Source organism: Osmerus mordax, chromosome 10 (assembly GCF_038355195.1).
Source record: "Osmerus mordax isolate fOsmMor3 chromosome 10, fOsmMor3.pri, whole genome shotgun sequence".
NCBI lineage: Eukaryota > Metazoa > Chordata > Actinopteri > Osmeriformes > Osmeridae > Osmerus > Osmerus mordax.
Window position 1 is genome coordinate 8,386,333 of NC_090059.1, and position 13,567 is coordinate 8,399,899.

The 13,567-nt window shown below is 51.6% G+C and overlaps 1 protein-coding gene across 1 annotated transcript in view; it reads left to right on the plus strand.

Moving 5' to 3' along the window:
* The first annotated feature begins 5,621 nt into the window (after window positions 1–5,621).
* The window catches only part of sdk2b (sidekick cell adhesion molecule 2b), a 57,289-nt gene continuing 49,343 nt past the window's right edge, over window positions 5,622–13,567 (plus strand). Inside the window, 1 exon segment of the mRNA XM_067245168.1 lies at window positions 5,622–5,766. Within this exon segment, the coding sequence (XP_067101269.1) occupies window positions 5,622–5,766 (145 nt within the window).

The window sequence follows — 13,567 nt, forward strand, 5'->3', positions numbered from 1 at the left end:
AGATTATTTAATTATTCAACTATCAAGATAGGATTGAAAAGAAATATCTAGGACAAATTAAAAAACAGTCAAGCCATTGCAGGGGCCTTTTAAGCATTTTCAACTGTGTTTTAAGGCTTTAATATTAACTTCAAAGTAAAGTATCTATGAGCTACTGAAACAGTTACACGTTTAACTCATTGGGAACAGCTTGTCCGTGCTCGTAATTGAAAATAAAATAAATAAACAACAATATCATCATTTTAGTAGGTGTAAATGATGTGCTCTTTTTCACGTGTGAAATAAGTCCAGCCGTAGTCAATCCTGCACGGGCTTTTGATTGAATTGATTTGACACAGGATGGAAAATTGAAGTGTGTTTTTAGAGGCTTCTGCCTTTGAAGCCTCTGATTAGACCAAGCTGTTATATTACTTTCTTTTCTCTCCATTTTTCTCCTTCCCTCGTTCTATTGATTCTCCTCCTGTCTGCCCTGGTTCCGACAGCCTCCCTGGTTACAGGTGGATGGGGTCGCCTCCTGTTGGCCTTGACGAGACCCATTATTGACCCTGCTGACCTGCCTGGCTGAGCACAGCGACTTCCACGCCAAGCGTGAGAACACTCGCCCCGTCAGAGTAGTGAACATCAGCGTATTCCATCACACGTAGTTCGCACGTTTCGCACTCCTCCGCGTATCACAGTCGACGGGGCCTACAGTCGCTGTTACACAAGCCATGTCCAGCAAAAACATGCAACAAATGCTGGCGTCGCTAGATTCGTGTCTTGGTCGGACCTGTCATGTATTTCTCAGAGGACGCGTGTGCGGAACATTTCCTTTCAGCTTTTGACACCTATGAACAGCAACTCTCTTTCCGGCCTTGTCTCTGTTTAGCGCATTGATAGCCTTGTGAATGTTAATGAACAAAACAAGTGCAAAATACATGATCACGGCTATTACCGCACTAACGAGGGTCGCGGGGGGACGACGAGGAGGGTCTCCGTCACTTTGTTCAACGTGCCAAGAAACCTGTGTCGACTCACAGTCTGTTTGATTGGAACTTGTTGTCGTGCTCACGCGTGCAAGTGTGTGTGTGTGTGTGTGTATGCTCACGTTAAAGCCCCTGTTCATTCATCTTGGCAAATGTGACCATCTGCCTCCACGTCTACTCAGGTCTTTGATGGGATATTGTTGGCATCCTGGTTCAATCTGGCTGGCACAAGATGAAAGCTCAGCCACCAGAGTGAACAATCAGAGAACAGACAAGGATGTGGCCAGAGATAGTGGAGAGATGGAGGACATGGGGGCTGATACAAGGAGATGGCTATCAAGAAGGAGACACTAGAAAGAGAGACTCGAATGAGACAGAAGTAGACGAGATTTCGAAGGAGACAGGGAGTGGGGACGGGTTGGAAATCTAACAGAGAGGCCGCGGGGTGGACGACGAGAATCGTGCGTGTTCTGGTGCTGTACCCCGGGAAACGGACGTGCTATTGATGGGAATGCAGGCCGACCAGGGCGAGCGAGGGGCGACCCTCACGCCCTCACCCCCCTCTGGCACTGCCCTCTTCCTCCCCTCCCACACCGCACCACACACACATCGCACCCCACACACACACAGCTCAGAACAGAAGCCGGTGTGTGTGTGTGTGGCTCGGACAGATTCATCGCTCCTGCTCAGTGTTCTAGAACCCCGGAGAACTGTACCGCCAGCCCTCTCCACCATTAGTCGACTACTTCCCGAAGGACGGGGAAATGTCCCTCCCTCTCGCAGTGGTTCTGACGGGTAAGACTCAGTCTCCGCTCCCGGGTCGAGTGTCTTTCCCCCGTCCGGTTCAATGCAGACATTTGCCCCTGCAGTCCGGGGCAGACGAGGCCCTCTGTGTCCGTCCCTCACGTTGGGGTCGATGTGAACCCAGTGGCCACACCTCCGCTCCTCCAGCTGTCCCTTTATGCATGAGCACATGCTGTTGCTCTCTCCCTTTTTTTTGGTCTCCGTGTGACACACACACACACACACATACTGTCCAGGCTCACTCATACATTCCCTGTGGCTGTGTCATTACCCCCAGTTGTCTCCAAGCCCTTCTTTCTGGCACCTGTTTCCTCTGCTGGCCCCTGGTATGGCAGTCATGGTACGGTCAACCCCCCCCCCCCCTCCCCCCCCTCCGCCCCTTCCCCTGGAGGGTTCAGCTAAGCCCCCCCCGTCTCTGCCTGTCTCTCCAGGGGTTTTGGCTGGCTGGCACCCCCCCCCCCCCCACCCACCACCACCCCCCATTTCCCTCCAACACTCTTCCAACTCCCACAGCCAGAAACCCTCCTACCCCCCGCCCCCACATGGCCCCAACCCGTATCACCCCGTCACACCCCCCCCCCCACCCCCCCCCCCCCTTCCTGCCATGTGTTGCGCCTCATTACCATTAAGGATGTTAATAAAGGGCAGAACTTTTTTGTATTTTTTTTCCCTACTCCTCTCCGGTAATTCAATCTATATGTAAAACACCGGCGCTGACAAAGCAAACCCGGGGAGAGTGTCTGCCGGGGCACCTGCGTACCCGTAATTAAAGACCCGCCGTCACCGCCCGGCACGGCGCCAGGGCCCGGCCGATCCCTCGCCCCGGGATAGCATGGGCGCCGCGACCTGTGTAAGGACACGGCAAATTGAGCGCCTCTGTTTTGGTCTCGCCGCCCATCCCCCGCAAAACGAGGCTTAATGCTCGCCGCTTGCCGCAGGACGTTAGCGAAGGTGATCGCGGCGCTGCCGTCGACCCCCATTACACATGCTGTTATATACCTGGATTTTAAGGTGGAATTCCAATTTGGGCTTGAGGAGGGGGGGGGGGGGTTGCATTTTCCACTAACAGGCCCGTGAAATGATCTGGTAAGAGTCGTGTAAAGGAATAATGTATTTGCTGGGATTACCTTTTCGACTCATGTAACGTACAGCTCCGCTGTGTGAATGTTCAAGTTTCCCATGCAGTACACAGAGCAGTAAACGACTGTTTACCAACCCCACCTTGATAGCTTATCATAGTACCAACACCTCCTCCTCTGTCCACCATGCAATTATCAGCAGAGATCATCGTGCATCACCACAGATACCGACGTCTTGGATCACAGCAGACAGCACCACATAAAGAAAAAACATATCAGAATATTATTATCCTGTATCACCGCAGTGATGGTGCCAGACCTTTCATGTTATTATCCTGGATCCGGCCCTAAGACTGCAGCGTGGTGACGGTCCATGTTATGCAAGCAGCCGTCAGTGTAATGCCATCATCATAATAAGACTCAGTTCACTCCTGAATGACATACAACTCAATTTGAATTGACAGACTCATTCAGATTTGCGTAATGTTTCTGACTCCATTGCCCCCAAACAGACAGACCGGTGTACAGTATAGTTAGTTTGCTTTGCAGTCGCATTGCATTTGTTGTTTCGATTTTTTCTTTTCTATTCGGTCTTTCTGTCCCCCCCCCCCCCCCCCCCCCCCCATCAAGCATGAATAATTCATGATGACATACATAATTTAGAGAAGCCGCAAGAGATTTACGCCGGCCTCTTTGTCAGTGAGTTTTGTTTGGTGGCACACTCAATAATTGTTTAATATATCAAATTGACTGGAGTGGGGAGCCGATGACTCCTCGTGACAAAGCTGCCTGCGATGTGACCCGTCCCACGTTGAACAACACTTCCCACGGTAGGAGACTCCCACCAGCTGCCAAGGACCCCGCCCTCCAACCCATAAATGTCCATTTTCCTATTGGCTAAAATGTTTCCTGGAACAGTTTGCCGTCTGAAGCGTGGGGCTAATGAAGTACACTCTGACTCTTTAATGTCGCTCACAGCGGGGACACGGATGCACGTCGTGGTCTGCCTTCAACGAAGTCGATGGTTGGTGAGCGTGGGTGTGTGCTTGTGTGTGTTCTAGGAGGAGAGGAAAAAAAACACGTCCACTAAACAACATCGGTGTGTTCTACTTCTGAACTATTGTCAAGTTCGCGTTTGTTGAACTCACTGTCAGTCGTTCCATCTTAACATGACTGCCAAAGCTATTGTCGCCAGAAACCTCCCTACAGATTGCAGCTTATTGTTGCCCAAATAGTAATTACTTGTTATAACTCAACGTTAGCTTTCCCGCTTTAATCCCCAAGAAAAAGCAAAGCAATAAAGTGTGTTCCTCAGGCACCTCTACCTAGCAGCCATTGTGCTACTCCAGAGTATGTCATTGTGACCAGTGGGAAAGCTGTTGCCAAGTCCTGTTTAATGAACCGCTTCCTGTCAGCCAATCGTCTGCTTCGCAAGTTTTCTATTGAATCCCTTCTTGAATTCCACCTACGTGTTGAATTGCACCTAAGCTAAGTCCTCGATGGGTTGGGCACATTGTGATTCTTGAATTGAATTATTCATAAAGTGGATACTGTAATCCGGTGGCGCCTACGTCGACGCTTGTTTATAATTTAATCTGGGAGATGAATATAAATGAGTGGTTGATCAGTGGCCTTCATCCGGCCTGGGTCAGCTTTGTGCAGCTCTCCGCCTCGTCCACCTCCCACTGCTGAGTTCACACCCAGCAGTGTCGATATAGCCTCTTCCACCTTCACCTCCACCACCTCCCCCCCCCCACCTGGTCCGCCCTCTTGTCCCTGGAAGACTGAGAAACACCGTCAGAGGCTGGGTGTAGGGGGAGGTGGGTGTTAATGCGCTGCACGTATGCAACGTTGGATATTTCACCGAGAGGGACGGTGGCGATGTCGGGAATGGGGGCTCTGGGTGTGGCGTCGGGGTTTTGGACGTATATGGGGAAACTCTTCCCTGGACAGGAAGAGCCGTGAAGCCAGCGTGGCCTGGGGCTGCGGGAACGGACTTCCTGCCACGGTGTAGTTCTTTTTTTTATTTATTATTATTATTATATTTTTTGTATGGTTCTTTTGGTTCTTTAGGTTCTTCTACAGCCTGGGGGAGAGGGGGAAAATACCCCTTACCTAGATGATTGTTACTGCAGTGAAAGCAATCACACAATCAGTCCGCCAAGCTGTTGGCATAGCTCTGCTCGTTCAACAGATCATTAATATTCAAATCTAATCAAATAAATTTAAATGTGTTTGTATAGCCCTTTTTTACAAGCAATGTCACAGAGGGCTTCACATACGCCCATGGAACGTCCCCAGCCAACCTAAATCCTCGAGGGAAACATGGGAAACAAGGAAAAACGGAAGGAATCTTGGGAGAAGCAATTCAGGAGGACCCCCCTCCTCCGGAGACGACTGGGGACAAAGAGGTGCAGACCATGGGGCTAAACATAGTCACGCAAGAGTGGAGAGCAACGCATGTTCAAATGGATGTTGAAACACGGATATCCAAGAGTTCCAGCTCAGCGCTCTGAATTTGCTGAGTCAAAACCCAGGTCATATATTCACCGCTCCCGTACCGAGTGTGGCATCGCACACTCCGGCAGACACCGGTGCTTTGTACAGTCATGGGTGAATGATGGGATGCTATTGGCTTCGCTGACAGCAGTGACGCCTTCATGTTGACCCAGCAAACAGTGTTAAAGCGGCCCTGTTTGATTACAAATAATTACAGGGGCCACTTAACACAGGAGACCGGAAACCAGCCGCTCGGTTAGACGCGGCGGTCGATATGGCCCCCGTCCTTCCAGATTCGTCCCGGCTCAGACGATCATTTCTCCTGTCGAACGGAGCGTGGCGCCTGCTCCCTAACAGCCGAGAGTTCCGCCCGCCCGCCACGCTGCCGACCCCCGAGCCCCTCGGGGTCGGATCCGGAAGTGAGGCGCGTTCGGAGATGGGACTGGCGCTCCGGCTTTGACCTTGTGAGACTCGCTTACTGAAGACATGTTTTATATAGATTACTACCCCCCCCCCCCCCCACCCCCGAGACACTGGGGTTGGGGGGTGGGGGGAGCTTGAGTCACACAGGGTGTGTGTGTGTCTGGTGGTGAGGTTGCCAACTCATCCTCCTCCGACGAATCACGACGCGTAACGCCGTCTCTGGATTCAGCTCTCGGGCTCCCGTGCATCAGAGCCAGCTCTCCTCTCTCCTTCATCATCCCCAACAGGTGTCAAACAACATCTGCCGGAACAGAAACGATCAAAGTGGATATTGTTTTTACACTGACGACATTGGACAGTTGTCTGCAGTTGGGTGTATTGTTCCCGTGGCGTCACTCTCTCTCTCTCTCTCTCCTCTGTCTCTCTCTCTCTGTCCTCTCTCTCTCCTCTCTCTACCTCTCTCGCCCGGGCCGAGTCTGGCGAGCTCCGTTCTCGCGACGACAAGCCAAATTGGGCCTGAGAGAGGCATGAACACTTAGCCATGGCAAACAATCGCACATTTAGAGACGTCTGTTCTCCCCCACAGAGAGACAGAGAAGGAGACTGTGCTGCACTCTGAAGGAATGACACAGGTGGGAGGGGGGGGGGGGTGGGAGCGGGTGAGGGTAGTGGTGGTGGTATATCTTTCAAGCAAAGCTAACAGCTGTTCAAACATGTCATCTGATACCAGAGAGAGAGAGAGAGAGAGAGAGAGAGAGAGAGAGAGAGAGAGAGAGAGAGAGAGAGAGAGAGAGAGAGAGAGAGAGAATGACACACAGAGAGAGAGAGAGAGAGAGAGAGAGAGAGAGAGAGAGAGAGAGAGAGAGAGAGAGAGAGAGAGAGAGAGAGAGAGAGAGAGAAAAACAGATCCACCAGGGGGAAAAGGAAGATATCCTGCCAGGAAGTGTGCTTCTGTAGCTGTTGGATCAGAGAAGGAGTGATACAGATCCCAAAGACAAGGTAGAGAGAGACTCCATGAACAACAGGCTGGCAGGAATGAAAAAAAGATGATTCTCTTTGCACCGCAGAGGATGGACGTGCGCCACCAACCGTCGCAAAGGAGGGCAAGAGGGAGAAAGGGAAAGGGTGGCGATGGGTGCGCGCGTGTGTGTGACAGCAGCCCAATCATTAGTGCATTCGGATCAATCTCTGCACACTTGTTTACACGGGGCACAAGGGCCGGGTCATTTGTATGGATAGGCCTGTTCTCTCTGCCTCACACACACACACACACACACACACGCTATGGGTATTTCTCTCACGTTCTTCCTAGCACGCCTTTGTCTGAGCTGGGTGTTGCTCATCTGAAACCACAGCCCCAAGGGGACACCATATCTAATATAGCTCAGTAGTAGCATGTGTGTGTGTGTGTGTGTGTGGGGAGGGGGGGGCGCTGTGTCAGTTCTTTTGCCTGTCGAGAAATACTGTAGACTGTGTTCAGTTTTATACCCCGAGGATAAAGAGAGAGAGAGAGAGAGGCGGGAATAGAGAGAGAGAGAGAGAGAGAGAGAGAAAGAGAGAGAGAAAAAAAGAAAACAACTGGAAACCCGCTCAAGCAGTGACTTCATACATTACAGCCCCCCCAGTCCCTCCAGACCCCCCAACTCTCTCTCTCCCTCCCCCCCCCCCCCCCAGCCTCCCAGTTCCCCCAACCCCCCTTCCCAGCCCTACTCCCCTCCCTGTCCGTTCTGCTAGCCTCAGATGGGTGGCTGTTGTCGGCCTCTAAAAGCAATGCGTAGCTGCCTCTATTGGTTTATCGATTGCAATCACCAGGCAGTAATTTGCCAGGGACTGTGGAGTTGTGATTAAAGATCACACCAATACCCACGCACACACACAAACACACACACACACAAACACACACACACAAACACATACACACGCACACACTGTTGCACTTCCCTGGAGGGGCTCTCTGTGTTAGAACGTGTGCCTTTGAAGATGCCAATATCCAAACTCTGCATGTTCTCGGGGTATGCTTGGTACATGTGTGTGTGCGTGTGTGTGAGCAGTGTGTCCTCTCGCACGCGCGTCTCGCTCTGCCCTTGAAAGGAATGAGAGGGGATCCTCAGAGATCTTGTTTACTCTGTGTGTGTGTTTGTGTGTGTGCGCGCGCGCATGCTCCAACTGCATATGACGGCCTGCTTTTGTATCATTATAGATCACAGATCTACAGACACTGTCTCAGTGGACAGGCATGCGGCACAGCGGCCCCACAACGCCTCCACGACCGCCTGCCCATCGCTAATTGAAAGCGCTTACGCCTCGGAGAGGCATATAGATTCTCCGAAACTCCTCTAATCCGAGGCTATGATTTCCTCCTCATTTTTCTTCTCTCCAGACAAATTCCGTCCCCTCCTTCCTGTGTTGGTCGGCTCCTCCACTTGATTATATTCCTTCAGGGGCAGGAGAGCGGAGAAGGAGTATAGCATAACAAGATGAGAAAGAAGGGAGTTGACTGTAATTACCAGCGGCCTCCACCATCTCTCATGGAGCGGGAAGAAAAGGTGCCCACAATGGCGGAGGCTTTTTCTAATTGACTAAATGAGGCCCCTGGCCGACTCGCCTGTCACGGGGAAGGGAGCGACCGTGATTGGTTCCCTTGTTTCACTCCTGATTGGTTGGCCTGCCGAACCTAATTATGCTGTGTTACATTGGTATTAGACGGGCATTGTTCCTGACAGCGGTGTACATCCATTAGTAATGTCTGTGTGTGTGTGTGGGGGGGGGGGGGCTGTATGTGTTTTGTGTGCCGTCATGTAAAAGATGTTCTGCTGTACGTGCATATGGCAATTATTTCTGCTCTCTTTGCGGCAGTTTAATTGCGTTACGTCAGACATATACGGATACACACAGCGCACGCACGCACACACACACACACACACTGTATCTAATTCCAGTGTGTTCCACAGCATGTGTGGGTGTGCGTTTGTGTGCGTGCGTGTGTGCAAGTGTGTGTCTGCGCGTGTGAGCGTGTGTGTGTGCGCGTGTGTGTGCGTGTGTGCGCGTGTGTGTGCGCATGTGTGTGTGTGTGCGTGTATGTGTGCGCGTGTGCGCCTGCACGTGTGTGCGCGCGTGTGCGTGTGACGGAACGGAAAGCCGAAACCCTCGGTGACTCATAAATTCCTGGTGACAGACCTTTCTGCAGCGGAGGGCAGAGCCGGCCTGGCTGGTGTGGGAACCGGTCTGCTTCTCTCCTCATCTCTCCCCCAGACCGCTCCTTATCCTGCCCCTCATTATTCTCAAATGCACACAGCTCTGCTGCCTCGCAGAGCACGCCAGAAACACCCAGCTTGGTCGCAGGGGGATCAATAACAGGGTATATATCCCATCTATATTTATTTATAGTCGGGACTGGGCGGCAGGGTTAGGAATGGTCTCTCTACCTTTCCAGAGACGCCTGCAACAAGTCAACGAGGACACAAGCTCCTTCCAGAACAGCCAGGAGACGTGTTTACCCGCCCGCGTACATCCCCCCCCACGCCATGATCATACATGACATGAGACATGGCAACACTCAACAACAAACACTAACCGTGTACTGCACATAGACGACGGCAGCTTGGGGCAGGCTTGTTTGCGTGTGTGTGTGTGTGTGTGTGTAAGCTCAGTAGAGTACCCCCCAAGTGTAAGCGGTAGCCGGCAATAATGATAAACCCTGAAATGCTCGCGTTGGATAAAGGACACCGAACGGTCCTGCCATATCCCGATCTTCATCTACAGCCTTGGAGGTATCGAGGCGTCCACCGCTCCTCATGTATCCAGCTAGCTCCCACTCACATTGGACTCACCGTGGGGGAACGAGAGGAAGATAGAGGGCGAAAGCCATAAAGAGATCGAGAGATAAAGGGAGTGGAGGAGGAAAGGAGAAGGAGAGAGTCACAGATGGTGGTTGTCATGTGTCTGTCAGTGGCACCCGTAGAGGAGCGCAGAGGAGGGAGGGAGGGAGGGAGGGGGGGAGGGAGGAGGGGGGGGGGGGGGGAGGGGGGGAGGGGGGAGGGAGGGGTTGTTTGTTGCTTTGTGCTGGGAGAGCGGCGAGCTACGGGAGCAAGCGCATTTCACAGCTTGGCTGGCTATTACATCTGACGTCAAGTAACATTTCATACTGTACGTACACATAAATTCTGTTTGTGCCTGTGTGTGTGTGTGTTTGTACATTTGTGGTTGATTTACATTGCTGCGTGACTCACCAGCTTGTTAATGTGGGCAGCGCGGAAAGTTTTAATTAACCAGAACGTAATTAACAGATTTTAATGACGAGTACGAGATCTGGGCTTTCAATCTTGCGGGGGCTGGAGAGTCGTTTCATTTTGTCTTTTTTTGTCACACCTTGCTGTGGCCTGGTCTGAGTTGGCTTTGGAATAAAAAGAACAGGAGAGAGAGAGAGAGAGAGAGAGAGAGAGAGAGAGAGAGAGAGAGAGAGAGAGAGAGAGAGAGAGAGAGAGAGAGAGAGAGAGAGAGAGAGAGATGGGGGGAAGGGAGAGACAGAGTGAGAAAGAAAGATCAAAAAGGATAAAAGAGCTACAAATCCATGAATCATTGGCTGCGACAGCTTTTTCTCTCTCTCTCTCTCATCCCTCGCTCTCTTTCCCTTCTCCCTTTCTACTTCCACCTCTTCCCCCCGTCCCTCCTCCCCCTCCCATTCTAATACCAGCGGGAAATGTCATCTTTTATTAATGACCCCCCTTAATGAAAGACAGAGTCCACTTCCCTTTTGTCAGGGACAAAAAAGTTTCCGCCAATTGCATCTCCACAATTACAGAGGGGAGAGACGCATGGCCCAGAGTCTCTTTGGCTTGGACTCTCCAGGGACGCTGGTTTCTTGACTCTGTACTGTAAAAACGTCCCCCTTGTGCTTACTCCCAGAGTGCCCCTGTCACCGGCCAACCCTGCACAATCCTGGGACAGTCCCCCCAGTCACACACACACACGCGCACACACACACATGGTTAGCTAGCCTGGAGAGCGGTGTAGAGTTACACCAGTCTGGAGATTCATTCACCAACCCCTCTCCCTCTCAGACAAGCCAAAGTGTGTGTGCACGTGCGTGTGTGTCTGTCCGTGTGTGTGTGTGCTTTAGGATTCATTTTACCTAGGACACTCACACACACACACACACACACACACAGGACTTGGCTCCAGGGTCGGTCATGCATTTGCCGAGTCACCCATCAGTCTCAGCGGGTCTATATTCCTGCACACATCCAGTCTGCAGCTCACGTCCAGAGAGGACATGGACAGAAAGATGAAGACCTTCATTTGTGGTAAATAAGGACCACAAAAACAATATTGGAAATAGGACAGAGTGTCTCTGTGCCAGGTTGGCTGGAGCCGGGGTGTGCATCCCGCAAGACCAACAGAAGTTTGTTCTCGGGGAAAATAGACCAAAACGAAGAAGGCCAAAAAAAAAGAAGAGGGAATGGCTTGCGGCCATGTTTCAATATATCATTAACTGGGCCGTTGCCTATAAGCAGGAGTGTGCGTGAGTGTTGATTTGAGGTTTCGCATTTGAATGTGCGAAGGGCACCATGCATGTTTGTGTTTGCGTGGTCGCAGCACATTACTCGGGGTCTTGGTGTGTGTACATGTATCTCTCCCTGTGTGTGTGTGTGTGTGTGTGCGTGTGTGTGTGTGTGTTCATGCTCTTAAGCGCAGTAGCAGTAGCCTCATTATCTAGCTGGCTCTGATACGGAGTCCTCTTCCCAGCCAGCTATGATAGTGTCCATATCTCTGATTCATGTTGCTGCAGCCCTCAGCGGCAACACATAACCCGCCCACAATGATGCCTGCCCTCTCCCTCCCATCCCGCATTAATGACTGACACGGCCAAACGCCAATAGGCTTCCAGCTCCCTCGGGGCTATCCCCAATCACTAACGATTGCTCATTGAATTCAGGGAGAACACGGACGCAACTGTGAGCAGGGTCTCTCCCTCGTCCAGAACCCAATGAAATGCTTGTATTGTAAATGTTCTGCTTGTTTTGTAGCGTAAACCTGCATGCCACATACAGCATCCCACACGTGTCTAAAGGGGGTACTGTATCTCAACTGAGACAGTGGGTATTGTATCTGTACTCGGACATGGTGGGTATTACATCTCCTCTCCATAGTTACGGTTCTGTCAAGGTTATGCTATGAAGTTTGGTCCGGATGGGGAGCTAGGAGTCACCATGGATACCAAGCAAACTCCCCCCCCCCCCCCCCCCGCCCCCCCCCCCCAGAATGCTGCTACTGACTTGGAAAGCCCTCTCTCCTGTAGGAGATGTATTTCCTGCCCTAATGAACGTCTCCCCTTTCTATCTCTGTACCCGGGAAAACCTCCCGCGTAATCCTGTTAAATCCACAATCTGATTACTCTCTGTAGCCTACAGTAGAAAGACAAGGGCAGTGGCCCGCATGTGTGTGTGTGGGTGTGTAAGTGAGTGTGTGTGTGTGTGTGTTTCTAATGAAGACGCACCAGAGCCCTGCCCTGTTGCTGGGCTCATTTATGCGGTGCAGAGCATTGTGGGCAGATTCCATGGTCGGTGTCCTCATCGAGATTGTTGTTCCTGGACTCTCAAGCTTTAAACAAAGACTTTGACTGTCACATCTTCAGGCCTGGTTATTAGAGACTGTCACTGCGGTCGCAATACCCCTTTCTCTCTCTCTCTGTCTCTTTCTTTCTTTAACCCCTCCCCCTCTCCACGATCTCTCACCCTCCCCTCTCTCTTTTTCTCTCCCGCTCTTCTTACCCTTTTGTTCTCTTGATCTCTCGCTCTTTCTCTTCCTCTTGTTCTCCAATGCTGTTTTTGTTTCTCTCCACGATCCTATCGGTCACGACAGTCTCTCTCCCTCTCTCTCTTCCTGTGCTCTGCCCTCTCTCTCCCTCTCTCTGAAGCCTGTGGCTCTGCCTCTCTCTCCCTCTCTCTCTTCCTGTGGCTCTGCCCTCTCTCTCCCTCTCTCTGAAGCCTGTGGCCTATTGGCCGCTGCCTGGCAGCCTCAGAGAGCCATCTGAGATGCTCATTTCTTGCTGTGTCACAACCAGTTTGCTGGGCTCGTCTCATCTCTCTCTCTCTCTGCATCAGGGCGCTTTTACCGTCCTCCTCCTCTCCTCTCGTGTCTAACTCCGCCTTCTCCTCCACCGCTCTTCGCCCACTCTTCCCCCTCTCCTCCTCTCTCCCCCTCCTCTCTCCTCTCTTTTCTCCCCCCTTTACCTCGCTCCTCCTCCTCTGTCTTCTCCCTCTCCTCCTCTCTCCTCTTCGCCTCGCTGGCTTCCGCTGCGTCTTACTCGACACCTCTCCTCCTCCTCCTCCTCCATCTTTTCTCCTCCTTGGCTAGCTGTTGAGAAATGGGTGCATTAGGCTCCACCTAAAACAATGAGACTCCCCCCTCTCTTTTAAGGCCGCACCAGAGTGTGATTAGAGAGAGAGAGAGAGAGAGAGAGAGAGAGAGAGAGAGAGAGAGAGAGAGAGAGAGAGAGAGAGAGAGAGAGAGACAGACAGACAGACAGACAGACAGACAGCTAGACACAGACGCAGCAAGCTTTTCCAGTGTGTTCTGTACCCCAATCATCCTCTGTTGTGTCTAACTGTTCCCATTATTACTAAAATGGACAAAAGCCATTTGATAGAAATAGATTCCGCTTTTAGATTCTGCGTCATCTGTCAGCTGAATCATTGTGGCTGAAAAAACTCTGACTGCCACATGCTTATAAACACTACGACTGACATAAACACAGGAATGGGGAACATAGCTGGGCTGGGTTACTTCCTCTGAGTC